The 15,632-nt window shown below is 37.9% G+C and overlaps 1 protein-coding gene and 1 pseudogene across 4 annotated transcripts in view; one reads left to right on the plus strand and one right to left on the minus strand.

Annotated features, from left to right (window-relative positions):
- LRRC8B (leucine rich repeat containing 8 VRAC subunit B) overlaps nt 1-12,000 on the plus strand; it is a 66,260-nt gene extending 54,260 nt beyond the window's left edge. For all 4 annotated transcript variants that reach the window (XM_011355611.2, XM_011355610.2, XM_011355612.2 and 1 more), the window contains one exon: nt 8,426-12,000. In XM_011355611.2, coding sequence (XP_011353913.1) covers nt 8,426-8,698 — 273 coding nt within the window. In that variant the 3' untranslated portion in view covers nt 8,699-12,000. The remainder of the gene's footprint in view (nt 1-8,425) is intronic.
- LOC111736824 lies at nt 882-996 on the minus strand (annotated as a pseudogene).
- Nucleotides 12,001-15,632: the final 3,632 nt, after the last annotated feature.

Consider the following 15,632-nt stretch of genomic DNA (forward strand, 5'->3'; position numbering starts at 1 on the left):
ATGTGAAGGAGGAAAAAAAAAAAATCATGCTAGCCAAAAGGGCAAGAGAATGATGGTAATGTCCATATGGTAAGAAGAAAAAAAAAGCTATCGAATCAGATCTGCCAAAAGATGAAAGTCATCTTCCTCTAGTTGAAATAGAAACTATTTTCTCCTACTCCACCCAAAAATGTATCATCTCCTAGACTTTTTGCAATTTGTATTTCATGCTAAATATAGCTATGAGCATAATGTTGGCTAATAAACATATTAATCACCAGATACTGTTTTTGAAAACCATGGATTTTCCTTAGAAATACAAGAAAGCTGGGGAATGAGAGCAAAATTCATGCTGACTTTGAGAGTCTTAAGACATTACTCGTGTAAAAAGAGCTCATTCTAAGAGAAGTGAGAAATCTTCAGATCTTAAAGGTATATGAGGTTTTAAAACTCCTTTAGGATTAATCTAGATTAGCAGTGCACATCAGAATTACCTGAAGGGCTTGTTAAAACACAGACGACAGGGCCCCAGGGTTTCTGAGTCAGCAGGCCTGCTGTAGGATCCATGAGTTTGCAGTTTTATAAAGTCCCAGATGGAGCTGCTACTGCTGGTCTGATGACCATACATTGAAACCTCAGGTCTAGAGATTTATCCTTTGTGTCATTTAATTATGCAGTTTACCAATATTAATATTTTGATTACATTTTTCCATTGTTAAATCTATAATAAAGTATAAATATTTTGAGAGGCATTGGTTCCCCCAAGTTGTCACATAGTTAAATCACCACATGACTTTTTATTTATTTATTTATTTATTTAGACAAGGCAACCCTTGGTTGACCTCACAGATTGCAAGGACCTTGTCAGCTTACAATCACTTATTTTTTTATTTTATTTTTTACGCCTACAGCACCTGGTCTTCCTAAGTGATCTCCCATCCAAGTACTAACCAGGCCCAGCCTTAGCTTCCGAGACCAGACGAGATCGGGCTTGTTCAGGGTGGCATGGCCGTAGACACCACATGAATTTTTAAAAGTGGCAACTGAGTAAATTAAATGGCCATGAATTATTTAAATATATAAGTAGGTCAATATTTTTTTTAGCTTAATGTAATGAAACCTTAAGACCATTAGTACTTTTGACACCAAGTTTATTGACTTCTTGACTGTGTCTAAAAGAGAGTATCAGATGTTCCTATTTAGAATAAGGGATGGAGGCTTGGTAGCACATGAAAAATCTTATTCTGAAGGTAATCGATGGCCAAAGTAGAATGATAGCTTTCGCTGGATTGTCTCAGAAGTATGATAAGCAGTTGCTGAACATCCTCAGAGCCATACTGCTGGCCATGACAACTGAATGGGCGAGGAATGCTCTACTCAGAACTGTGAAGAGACTTAGGTAATAAGGGTATGGAAAACTGGAATTCACTCAGCAACCAGAGAAATGAAAAGTACCTCTCTAATAGAACAGTTTAGCTTAATGATGGGAAGTGTTGGGGAGGAATATTCTTCAAATATTTGGAAAATTTAGTAAAGAAAGCTTATTGAGAGTACCAATAAATGTTAGAACTAGGACAAGCAGGAGAAGATTTCTCATCTTTCCCAAAAAGCTGATTGAATGAACATTTAAGACGGGAGAAGTGATTTTTTTTGTTAACAAAACTATCCAGATATAAATTGTCAACCACTTGGTAGGAATGTTGCTAAAGGGAATCGGGGATTCAGGTTTCATGTAAGGATTTAACTAATTTTAAGATTCCTTCTAACCTTGAGATGCTCATGATCCTATCAGGTAGACTAAAATATTTGTAAAAATTAGAAAACAAAACATCAAATTGGATGCATAAGTATTCAGATATGCATATACTCCGAAGTGTGAGCTGATTCATTCATTTGGAAAGAGGTAAGAATTCCTGGAAGACATTTTAAAATCTTTTCTAAAGACTTGAGCAGTGTGTCAGAGTCATAGGAGACAAGTACTAACTCTGGGGCTAAGCAGAAAAGACATTTATTGAAAGGACATTGTGTAGTTCATATTATCACTGAAAAGGCTGCAGAAGGCTTGGAAAATCAAGCACAAATTTAGTCAGATAGCAAAAAAGACTACAGCCAAATCATAGCACAAAAGCAAAATGATGGGGATACCCTGCCACTGACCATACCAGCACTGGGCACCATTGTTACCCCCTGAAAACTTGGTGCTGCTGCTACTAAAGCCCTTTCCCTCTCACAAAATAGGTTTTTCGTGGTTTCTGCTTCTTTGTGACACTAGCTCCAGTTCAGAGTCCAGGTCCGAGCACCTGATTGGCAGAGCTTATGAATGCTCACACTTGAGCTATAAGGGGGCTGAGAACACAAGAATCTGGCATTGTCAGTTCCTCTAGTACAGCAATCCCCAACCTTTTTGGCACCACGGACTGGTGCTCCTTTGAGAATCTAATGCCTGATGATCTGAGGTGGAGCTGAGGCAGCGATGCTAGCACCGGGGAGTGGCTGCAAATACAGATGAAGCTTCCCTCACCCGCCACTCACCTCCTGCTGTGTGGCCTGGTTTCTAACAGGCCACAGACTGGTACCGGTCCATGGCCTGAGGTTTGGGGACCCCTGCTCTAGTGGGAAGTGGGCTCTGCTTCCTTTCCCACCAAGAGTCCCATGAAGATAAGGTAGAGAATTCTCTAGATATTGAAAATGTTGAGCAGTCCCCCAAATGACAGACATTCACTCAGAGGGCACTCCAGAATTTGTTCCACAGAATAATAATAGGTGTTCTCTCTCTCTTCTCTCTCTCTCTCTCTCTCTCTCTCTCTCTCTCTCTCTCTCTCTCTCTCACACACACACACACACACACACACACACACACACAAAAGCATTAAACAGTTCTTTTTATCATATTTTTTTCAGCAGGATTCCTCGGAGCCTTTAATATATGAGTAAACCTTGTGCTTTTCCAAGAGGGAGATATGATATGCAACGGTCGCCAAACGTGTTTGAGCAAGACACTCTTTTTTCATAGCAACTCTTGAAAGGAGTGTTTTTTGGAACACACCCTGAGAACACTGGATGCGGGAAGTGTGAAAAGATAGAGGCCATGCACAGAGGATTGCAATAGGCATGCCCAGATGTAAAAAGAAATAAAAGCATTTAGCATGGTGGTCAGAATGGAGAGTGCCTTGAAGTCAGCCAGTCAAGTTCATGTTCAATTCATTGGATAGCAGCTGGGGTGAGACTTGAGCTTGAAAGTCCTAGTTTGCTTGAACTGGTACCTTCAAATGAGGTTTTGACCATAGCGTATAGAAGAGTTTGAAGAGGATGATAAAGGAACAAAGCCCATGAAAAGATTTAATCAGTTATGGTTTAGAAGTAGGAGTACAGATTTAAAACAAGAGACAAAGACTCATATCTGAAAGGAACACTATGAGCCAGAGGTTGGCAAACTACAGCCTGGGAGCCAAATCTGCCCACAGCCTGAGCTAAGAATGGTATTTAAATTTTTCAACAATTGGAGGAAAAATCAAAAGAATGATAATGTTTTGTCACATAAATATTATATTAAATTCAAATTGCAGTGGCCATAAATAAATTTCATTGTTCTCATCAGTGAGCCAGTATTACAAAAAATTGTATTCAAGTGTTATTATATTTTGAATTTCATCACTTACAATATATGAAATGTTTTTCTCATTTTATATAAGCTCCTATATAATTTTCAGTTTTGCCTTTTGGCCCACAAAGCCTAAAATATTTACTCTCCTGCTCCTTTAAAGAAACATTTTGCCAGCCTCTGTGCTAGTTCACTTGCCCTTAGTTTACTGAAACTGAAGCTCAGAATGATTTGCTCAAAGTCTGAAGCTTCCGAATGATGGATCTGGAATGGAACCCAAGTGTTCCAGTTCCTACTCTAGTGCTCTTTTTACTGCATCTTATCTGTATCAATCCAAATGATATTGCATAGGAAGCAGGGGCGTGTGTGGGTGGGTATAGAAGACAGGAGAGGAAGAGGCAGCATCTATTTCTATCCCAGTGCCAAAGTATAATTGGATTCTGATGGCATTGAATGTGATGGAGAAGCACAAGGAGAGGGAAAGGATTTAATAGCTTCGCTCAAACCTTTAAAACCACTCCAATATCTAGGTTTTCTGACTTCTCCATTTCTGCATTTATTGCATTTTTTTAATAAACAAAAACTTCTAGTCAGAAGATGAATAATGTGGAAATTCCTCCTGAAGATTATTTATGTGGCAGGGCTTGTTGTTTTTGACATCACTACTTAAAATAAGAAATATTCAGCTTTGTTTCTTGAAATGATTGGATTTTACGGATTTGGCTAGCATGTCCTGAGATAGCATGTGTCAATGGCCAGAAAAGAAAGAAATATGACATTGAGAAGGATTCTGAAGTAAGGTCCCAGCCTCTGGGAAACTGGACTATTTCATTACCAATGTCAGCCATAGGTACACAAAGAGAAACATCCTTCCTTTGGTGTTCTGGGGGCTCCAGTACATTTTGCTGAAGATATTTGGTTGCCTGTGAATTCTAGGATACAGAGTGATATTGTAGCCATTAGTTTTTCTTTTTTTGTTGTTGTTTATTTTACAGTTTATTATATGTATACATTATAGTTTATCTTATAAAATGATTCTGTTTATAACTTTGTCATCTCCTTGATAGTCTATAAATGTTTCTTTTGATTTTTGAAAAGAAATCAGTGGTCCACTAACAGCAATCCCCAAACTTTTTGGCAACAGAGACCGGTGCCCCTATGAGAATCTAATGCCTGATGATTTGAGATGGAGCTGAGGTGATGATGCTAGTACTGGGGAGCACCTGCAAATACAGATGAAGTTTCTCTTGCTCACTTCCTGCTGTGCAACCTGGTTCCTAACAGGCCACAGACCTGTACTGGTCCACGGCCCAGGGGTTGGGGATCCTTGCACTAAGGTAGTTCTTTCCTTTCTGGCTCATGTATTACATAGTCTGAGAAGGAGCGTGCTGAATGAATTCAGTATAAGTAAATGCTCTACAGACCCTTTTTAAAAAATTTATTGGCCCAGACAAAATGTATTCGTTGTTCTTATTAGCTTTGAGGCAAACTTTTTTTTAAAGGTGTAAGCAGATTTTTTAGTATAAGATTGCAGAGTTGAAAGAAAGTCTCGAGTCTCTAACTCAGCTCCCCTGTCTCTTTTAGCAAAATTGAATTCGAGTAGATGACTTAAGGTCCTATGCCTTAGCTGGGTGCAGATTCTGAGAGCAAGCTCCAGAGATGGACACTTGGCTCTCAGAAGGTGGTACCGGTAACCACAGCCCTTAACTCACTTTTATGACAGCAACACAGACATGTTAACAGCGGACCCTAGAGGCTCAATCCCATTGCCTTGTAAAATCACTCTCCTGTATTGGGGGCTGAGAAATTGCTAAAAGTACAAATTCGGAGTTTTAAAAGGTGACTGTGAGCAAATGGTATTGCTGTTAGCCAGACAAGAGGAGAATGAGGGCAACAGCTTCAGGGTATTCACCCACTAGGAAGTCACTCCAGTTAAAGCAAGATATTTGCTAGAGAATATGGAAGCAGACTGAAGAAGGGAGATGCGAGATACTCATTTGCAGCTGTGATTATGGCTCTTCCTCATAGCACCGATTACAGACTATTTGTGTAATTGTTTAATGTTGCTCTCTCTCATTAGACCAATGCTTCTCAAGTGGGGGCAGCTTTGCCCCCCAGGAGATATTTGCCTCAAGACATATTTGGTTGTCACAACTGGGGATGGGAGTGGCACTGGCACTTAGTGGTTGGAGACCAGGGATGCTGCTAAACATCCTACAATGCACAGGGCACGCACCACAAAAAGAATTATCCTGTCCAAAATGTCAACAATGCCAAGGTTGAGAAACTGTGCATTAGACTAAGATTCTTTTTTTAAAAAAATGATTGTTTTAAATTATAGTTGGCATTTAATATTATAGTTTCACGTATACAACATAGAGATTAGACATTTATATAACTTATGTAATGATCACTCCAGTAAATCTAGTACCCACCTGACAACATACATGGTTATTACAGTATTACTGACTGTATTCCTTATGCTATACTTTATATCCCCATGACTATTTTGTAACTAGCAATTTATACTTCTTAATCCCTTCCCCTTTTCCACCGCTGCCAAACCCTGCTCATCTGATAACCATCAAAGTGTTCTCTATATCTATGAGTTTGTTTGTTCTTTTATTTTGTTCTTAAGAATCCACATACAAGTGAAATCATATGACATTTGTCTTTGTCTGACTTACTCTACTCAGCACAATACTCTCTTGGTCCATCCATGTCGTTGCTAATGGCAAGGTTTTATTCTTTTTTATGACTGAGTAATATTCCATTGTATACATGTACCACCTCTTCTTCATCCATTTATCCATTGATGGACACCCAGGCTGCCTCCATTTTTTGACTAGTGTAAATAATGCTGCAATAAACATACAAACATACGGGTTCACATGTCCCTTCCAAGTAATGTTCTAGGCTTCTTCAGATATATACCCAGAAATGAGATCACTTGGACCTTCTTTGTCTCTTGTTATACCCTTTGTTTTAAAGTCTTTTGTCTGGTATAAGTATTGCTACTCCAGCTTGTTTGTTTCCATTTTCATGAAACATCTTTTCCTATCCCTTTATTTTCAGTCTATGTGTGTCTTTCAATCAAAGTGAGTCAACAGTGTCAGTGGTGCCAAGGCTGAGAAAACTGTGCAATAGACTAAGGTACTTAAAGACCCATCTGTCTTGCTCAGCACTTATCCCAACACCTAGCTGGGATCCTGACATAAAAAGGAGGCTGTCAGCATGCATTTATGAATACAGATGAGCCACATCTCCACCCTTTTTAGCTGGTTTTCCTAAGTCTTTGCTTAGGCACCAACAGGCGCACTCAACCCTGAGCACATTTCACAGGACTGATCGTTTTCTCCAATTCCACGTCATTCTCCCTAATTCCGAGCTGCAGATGTCTGATGAGAAAAGGCTGCTTTAGAAAGTTGCATTTCTTCTGTCTCTCATATCTCTGCCATATCTCTCTATTAAAATCTACACACGTGTGGTTTTGCATCTGCATTCTTGAGAAGGGAATGAAATAATAGGGTAGATATTTTTCCTTTGCTTATACCTAGTATTCTGGTGTACAATGATGAGCCATATTGAATGCTAGTCTTAGCAACGGTAATAATTAGGTTTATTTTCAAGGATATCAGTAGTGAGTGTATGTGTAGATGATGGAGGAGAAGGGAGTTTCCAACATAATGAGCATTTTTGAATGCAGTATGACTGTTCTTTATATAGAGAATGGTTATCCTCTTAAGGAGATCGTTCTGGATGGCCCTGGATGTTCCAGCAAAGAGCTGGCTCAGTGGGGCTGTGTTAGCTCATCAGAGGAGCAGGCTGAGCACCTCTAGAATGCCTCTTTCATCCTTGTTTCTAACAAAGCGACTTCCTGAACCAAGAAGACTACATGGTTTTAGTTGCAATGATGCCCCGCCTCTGCCTACATGAATATGTGGCATATTACAGGGTGTGTGTGCGCAGTCCTGCTCTGCCTGGCTGAACCTCACCTCTCAGTGGCGTGGTAATAGTTGAGGCCCTTGTGCATGCTCAGCTCTCTTCTGGGTGTCTTGTCCCAATAAATCCTATTTCATATATACACTGTGACTCCCATAGAAATTCACATGCAGCCTACACACCAGAACCTACGCAGTTCAGTTGAGCAGCTCTAGGAGTGGACCTAATTGCAGGCTATTTATCCTTTTTTACATTATTTTTTCTGTTACATGATTGAATCGAACCTGCCAAAAAGCAGGAAGAAGGGTAAATACTCTGTAGAGGGCAATGAGATGTACATGTATATGTTATCATATCTTATCTCTGCTTCCGTTGACTTTTTTTTTTTAACAGAATAAATTTTCTAGTGCATACTGTGAAACCCTAAAAAAAAAAAGCTTTGTGTCTCTTTTCAGGATGTTTTTGAGGATGTTGCTCATTACATTAAACAGTAAACTCTTTATGAGGACTCTTGAGAGTAATTTATTTCTGATCTAGGACTCAAGAATAATTATGATTCTCCTGAGTTACTGGTTTGTTTATCTTAGGGACAATGAGTATGTAACTGATTAGATTTTCGTTGAGAATCACTTATTAGAATGTTTAGAGTCAAATTCGTTGCCCACCCTTACATAGCAAGGGTTTTTAAATTTATGATACCCTCGGTCATAACTCCACGTCAGGATGTTCTCAGTATTACCTTTATCTTTTCATCTATGACAAATTTATTACCATTGTTTTATGTATCCTTGTAAACATCCAGAAATGTTTTTGGGAAAAGGTAGTAGGGCATATATATAAGTAAATATATTATCATAGGCCATCAAAAAACAGTTTTATTGGCTTCTTTTTTTCCCTTTCCAGATTGAGATGCTACCAGATGGGCTGTTTCAGTGCAAAAAGCTGCAGTGTTTACTTTTGGGGAAAAATAGCCTGATGAGTCTATCGCCCCACGTGGGTGAGCTGTCGAACCTCACTCATCTGGAGCTCATTGGTAATTACCTGGAAACGCTTCCTCCCGAACTGGAAGGGTGTCAGTCCCTAAAACGGAGCTGCCTGATTGTCGAGGAGAATTTGCTCAGTACTCTTCCTCTCCCTGTAACAGAACGGTTGCAGACGTGCTTAGATAAATGTTGACCTAAAGAGAAAATAACTTTTAAAAGTAAGCCCCAGGGCTTTAAATGAGAACTAAAATTTCCAAAATTATAAAGATTGACAAAATACAGAATAATTATGACTAACTCTAACGAAATGTCTTATTAAAGCAACTCAGTGTCTGGCCCTAAATTCAACAGGTGAAAAGTGTTAACACTGAACTGAAGTTTTGTGAATAATTGATCTTGTTGAGATATAAGAAGTACACTTTGAGGGTGGAATGGGGGACATGAAATTATTGAATCTCTACCTTGCAGTTTTCACCTTGAAGATTAGGTAATTTTTCTTCTCTCTCCGTAGTCCCTAGTACTTATCTGCACACTGTTTTAACTGACATCCAATTAGAATATTTATCACCTAGACCCTACACTCATCAATATAAATTTCATCGATGTATACTCAGCACTGTCTTTGATTTGTGTTCTTAAATATTTTAAGGCAGGGTGCCTTGTGCTTGGCAGAATTTCTTCTTGGCTTTTTACTTTCTTTCCTAGCTTGCTCGAGTCTTCCTTCATCTGCTTTTCTCTTAACAACAGTGATGAACCCCGAGACAGTGCCTGCTTTTGGCCTTTGCATAGAACAGGAGCAGGGTATGTAGGGCGTGTTACCCTCGGGGCATCCTGAAAATTAATGTATTCTCTAAAATTTCTTCTTGTATCATCAAAGCCTTTTTTATTTGCTAGTAACTTTTTATATTAAATGTAAAACATAAATGTTTTTATTGTATAATCTTGGATTTAAAATCTGTGGGAATAATTTTTGTAAGGTACAGAGAACACATGCATCTCTTTAAGAATTTACTATTAGTATACTTGGTTTTGGCTGCTTATGATTCTCATATTTGTGTGCATTCTCCAAAATGTTTTTGTACTCTGCAACTAATTACTTTTGGATAACTAAAGCCTTGTGTTTCGCACCCTAAAATATTTAGGGGGTTTCCTTATTAGAGGATGGCGCATCATCTACCTCTCTCTTCCCTTGTTGCTGTGCTTATTGTACGGGTACATTTCTTAATTACTTCAAAAACTGTGATAGAGGGGAGAGGTATGGATTTGGTTCTTTAAAATTGGTTTAAAAACACCTTGTAGAAATTAAGAGTTAAAGCAAAATACTTTTCTTCTCCACCCCCATGGTCTCTAGATATGACTATAATGCAAAACATTCAGCATCTATTCGGTGTTGAAGATGAATTCTCAAATCTCACAAAGAAATAGATCCATTTAACTGGAATTCATCTCATGCTTTTGTCTAACTTTTCTGGAATACATTTTGCTCTTTTTTTAGGAAGAGTTTTTGTGTTTGGCCTTTTATTTTGATATATATTGTCAAATGAATAAAATCAACTGACTCATTTTTCAGGAAATGTACATTTTTAATGTGTTTTTCTCTGATGGGTCTAGGCACTTATGATGCCATCACATTTTGGAAGTAACTATGAAGTCGACTACTAACCACACATAGACAAAACTGGAAAACTATGGGTAAAGAATACTGTAAACATGGAATTGTGATATGTGGTTTTGTTTTGTTTGCCCATTTCAAAAAGGTAAAAGTAAGTATTTTGAATTATAACAAAATGTAGCTTCCCTCACCTGCCACATACCCCTGGACTGAAGCTCAAAGAAAAAAATCATTTGTGTCAAATAAAATTTGACTAATATTAGCTATAAAAATATAAAACACCAAAAGCTGCCTAAACCTTATTGTTTATTATAAATGAGAAGGAATGGTGTAAAAATGTAATTCTTACCAAAACTTGCCTTTAGTCAGAACATTCAAGTTCTCAGGGACCCAAGCATAACTGACAAAACTTTCTTCTAGGACATTAGAAAACAGATTCTGACTACATCTAGTGTTTTTTGTTATTTTCATTTTTTTTAATATGAGTTGATATCATTTTAGTTTTTCACAATAAAATTGTCATAAGTATTGGTTCCAATGTTGGATAGGATTATTTTAAGTTTTGGACATGAGCATGATGCATGGAGAGGTGTCTAAATGTTTCTGGTCATATAATTAGTGATCATTTGTATGAAAAATGACACCTTCTTCTATAAAGAAGAGTTTTCAAAACAAATTTTAGATTGCTACCATTCTCCTGACAAACTAGAACTCCTTCAGGAGTAAAGACTGGTTTTGCTTACCTGCAAAAGTCATTGGCTAAAACTTCCTTATCACCTCTTTAAATTTCTGGAAGCCGGTTACTATCAGAATCAGTCATTGTAAGCTGCTTTCCAAACACTAGGGTATAGTTACTGGTTCAAACTCTGTTCTTGATGCCATAGTTTCTAGATTTCCTTTTTATTTCGATCTTACACACCAGTGTTTAGGTAGCTTTTGAAATGCTATAGTACTGATGCAATGAACTCTGAGACCACCACTTGATATACAAAAATTTGGTGTTTGATGCCACCTTTACTGCATTATTGGAGCAGATCTTCATTTTGCAAGTGTTTGTTCATATTCATTTACGGAGATTTTAAATAAAGAAAATGAAATTCGTTCACTTATATTTATGAGACTTTAGTTGGCATTTGATTTCCAAGAATGTGTAGCGCATTTTCCAAAACATAAGTATAAATGTTATTCAGAACCAAGTTGATGGCTTATGCTAACAATGGCATTGGTTCATTTTATTTACATGCATGTACTCGCGCACACACAGACACACAGATGATTTTGCACACACTCAGAGACTCGCACCCTCCTATGTATTGTAAAATGTAACATTAGTATTGGATATTTGGATATTTTGGATATCAGTATTTTCTTCCAAAGTTGTAGATTAATGCTAGAATATTAATTCTTTTTTTTATTCATTACTTGTAATCATGGAGTGATCTATTCTCTTAGTTATAATATTTAAAAGAAAACTGAACATTCAGCCTTAGTCTGAGAACCTAAGCAGTTTTGACCATTTCTAGTAAGCTGTAGTGTTCTTTCTCTAACCTACATCAGAGTACATGTATGTGGCACATACTATGTTTTCATTCTTCATCCTCAGTCTTAATTTTTTCCCCCAGATGTCACTATATTTCACTGTCACTTAACAAACGTTTTGTTAAACAGGGTAAATAGAAATCCTTAGAATCTCTGCACTGCGGCATAGCTCCAATTTGTGTGCTGCGGTGAGCTACAGTGAGTTATTTGCATAACATTATTGTATGATAGTGAAAATATTTATTTTTGTCCTTCAAGTGTTTCATGATTCAAATTTTTTATGTTTAATTAAAATACTGCATAATGTTGACGGGTTCCAAAACCATTAAAATAATCAAACAGCTGTTCTGTGGACTTATAGCTTCATTATAGCTTCATTTCCTTGTATTTTCAGTAAAATGTTCTTTCCATCTTTATGTTCTCTTACCATCATCCTGTCCACATAAGGTATTTTGTTTTCCCTCTCCACTCACCACCACCTCAAATTTGATCAGCATTTTTATAGTAACAGAATATATGTGTGCTAGAGAACTTGCGTTGATACTCGAGCATATATTTATTTGGGGGGAAGCCAGAGCCTATAATTATGCCTAATTAAGTAGTTTTACTTGACCCATCCCTACAGTATTTAGGGCTGAGCCACTGCACTCTCATCCCTCCCAAAGCATGAGAATATAATTAAGTCCACTTCATTTTCAGGAACCGTATATTGCATCAGAAGCTGTGTTTATTTTTTTTCCAGGAAACAAGAGGAAGGCTGGTGGGGAAGGGGAGGAGTTATTTTGTATCCTGGTTTGAATTATGAAGATATTATATACACGAAATGGTATAAACTAATAACTCTTGCGAAATGCCCTGAATATAGTTATTTCTCATCTTCAGCCGGATATGAAAACTGAAGTAGTGAAAAAACTAGTCCTGTTTAATTGCTTTCTTCCTGTTTCTGGTCCATCACTTCTACATCCACTGGGAACTATCTACTAAGTACCTTTGGTAATGGACTATCTTCTCGTCAACATTTTTCTCACATGAACAATTTCATCAACACTAAAGCATTAACATAGAAAATTTGAGCCAAAATACTGGCTTCCAGTTGAACTTAATTCATATTTAAGTTTTACATTTGAACTTGTATAATACACTACTGCTGAGAAAAACAATTATGAATGCCTCCTGCATGTTATATATTATCTCTAACAGAGATGGTGCAATGTAAAAAATACAAAAGGGCATAGAATTAGAATGGATGTGTTTGTGCATATATGTGTTGTGTGTAAGCCTAAATGTTTATGTTTAAATATTTTTAATACTCTTCAAATGTCTCACTTTCAGTAAAATAATGGGCAATCTTAAGTAGAGACATTTGTTAGCTTTACAGTGAAGGCTAGCATTGGTTATTTTATTTTTGTCACATATTTTGAAACGTACATAACCAGTTTTTTTTGCTTCCAGTAACAAATTATTTAAAGATGTAAGATTTTGTTGTGAGTTGAGTGTTTTTGGCCCTCAGGTTTACCATGTAAATCTGCGTTTTGGTGGTAAATCCCTTTGCCTGAGATTTGTTATTTTTTGGTAAACTTTACTGTTTTTAAAGTACATTTTGTGTAAAATAAAGATTCAATTTTTATAATAAATAGCTAATAAAAGCAGATTAAATGTTGGAAGAAGTTGACTGTACTAATTTTTACACGTGTACATTTATAAGTGCCCAGATTCCAAAAGTGATTCTCATCCTCTTCCCACACTTCTCTTTGCAGTTGTATGGTTATATTATTTATTAAATGATAAATTTTAGGTTTACACATGAATTTCATAACAATAGTATGAGTTTTCAAAAACATGCTACAATGGTCACAAAATAGCAAGCCCCTGAAGAGAGCTGGATTGATCCTACAATATTCTGGGTTGGGGCGGGGGGCTGAAATCTGTCTCTCTAATAGGTCTATCCAATAGTGTTCATCCTTGGGGACTGATGATCACAAATCAAAAAATCTCTCTTCTTGGCTTCCGTTTCTCTATTTACTGTTAGTTTAACTAAAACCGAATAGTGGACCAGATAAACAGAAAGTAATGAATTGTTAGACAAAATTATCAGAAAGTTTAATAAAAGGAGAAAAAATGGAATTATTGGGTAAAATAGACACATGATTGGTTGGCCCTTTGGACAGAAGACCTCTCTCTACCTCTACATCTACCTCTATCTCATATACACACGCACACACACTCAGGAAAACATTAGCGGATACCCAGATCTTTTCTCTGCTAGAGGACAACTTGATGTACGCTGCACCAGATTATTAAGGAAAGTATTGAAAACCAGATGGACATCTTTTTCCCTGGAAACGCGGTACTTCAAAAAAGGCTTTCGCTTTCCTTCACCTCTTAAGTGCCTTAGGAATGAGAAATAGACCAAAGAAATGAAGTCTGTACCTGACTTAAGGCATTAGCAGCCGTTCGGGGACTGCTTGGTGCTTTTGGACGCTGGGATCTTGTGCTAACAGCCTACAGGGCAGTGACATGCCCCTGTGAGCGCGGCAGTAAGTGTGACTTCATGTCCTTCAGCATTCGCTCTTCTGCATCACAAAATGGCTTTTCAAAAATGTGGTGAGGGCCTGGCTGTGGGGGAGAGACTGTCGCCGCTGCCAGGAGTGAGAGCACCGTTTGATTCTCTGGAGCTGCATCTTGTGTTTGAGTTTCTGCCCCTTTCTCTGGATTCTCTGAAATTCTAACTTGTATTCTCTGTCCATCTCATCTCTGAGGTCTAGAGAAAAGTGGTTTATCCAAAGGTGCAAAGTCAGACCTTGAACTCAAGCCCCGTATTTACAGAGTATATATCTATATACCAAAGAAGGATAAGAAAAAAAAAGTCATTTTTTAAAGTGTAGTCTTTTTAAAAAATACAAATCTCTCTTCACCCTGTTGCTTCATCATCCTCCAGAGTTATAAGTCCTGCCTCCTAAACACCAGGATTCTATAAAACTACCTGTGTGCTACTGAGAAGCCCTTTAAATTATTTCTTAAATACCTAAAGTTCGTGCCCTTTTTACACAGGCCTGTTTGTTGTGTACGGCTTAATGCAGGTCACTTTTTACTCTCTGCCTCCCTCTGCTGCTGAGAGGAGAATAAACCAACTAGGAGCTTACCAGCTTTTATTCCCTTATTCAGTTTCTCCTTGCCTTCCCTTTATCAAGTGCAGTATCCCCGCTCCCAAGATAAGATCTTGAGAATGCAATGACCCCCACTTAATCTTAGTAACTCCATCTCAAATGAGATGCACTTAGCCCCATGCAATGCCTGGCACCAGGACCAGACCTGAGGTGGGTGTCCTGGGCAGACAAGAATGTAGCACCCTTTTTTAAAAAAAAAACTTTGGGTATTTATTCAATATGTACGTGGTAGAGGTGAGGGAACTGGTTTTATATTAGTAAAAGTCATCAAGGTTTATATCAACTGTAAATATTCCCTTATCCAAAAACAAAACTGTCACAAGAGTGAGATAGAGCTTAGAGATGACTGAGCAGAGACAAGTAGAGACTGGAGGGCAAATGAAATTCCCACAGCTCATAGCATTTCTGTCAAACATCACAAGAGACAATCTTCTCCCAGGTGTTATAAACAGACCTGTCAGTTGCTGGGCCTCCTTTCTCTTTTCCCCCTGGAAGCACCCTACTCTCCCGGCCCCCACCCTCTTCCTTCCCAGATATCACTCTTTACTTCCCTCCAATCTCATTCTCTCTCCCTCCCTCCTCCTCTCTCTCCATCTCCCACCCTTGCTGTGCTGTTTAGTGCTTTCCTAACCATGTACTCCAAGATTCTCCCTTCCTAAAAAGTAATTTCTTGTCATATTTTCAAATAAGAGACTTATTAAATGTGCTGACTGGGAGCAGGACCAATCTGCATTTCTTAGGATGGCCCCCTCAGAAATTGCATGTGGAAACCTGAGTTAACTGGTCCCCTATTTCCAGTTATTCCAATG

This window comes from Pteropus vampyrus, unplaced genomic scaffold (genome assembly GCF_000151845.1).
Source record: "Pteropus vampyrus isolate Shadow unplaced genomic scaffold, Pvam_2.0 Scaffold22, whole genome shotgun sequence".
NCBI classification, from domain to species: domain Eukaryota; kingdom Metazoa; phylum Chordata; class Mammalia; order Chiroptera; family Pteropodidae; genus Pteropus; species Pteropus vampyrus.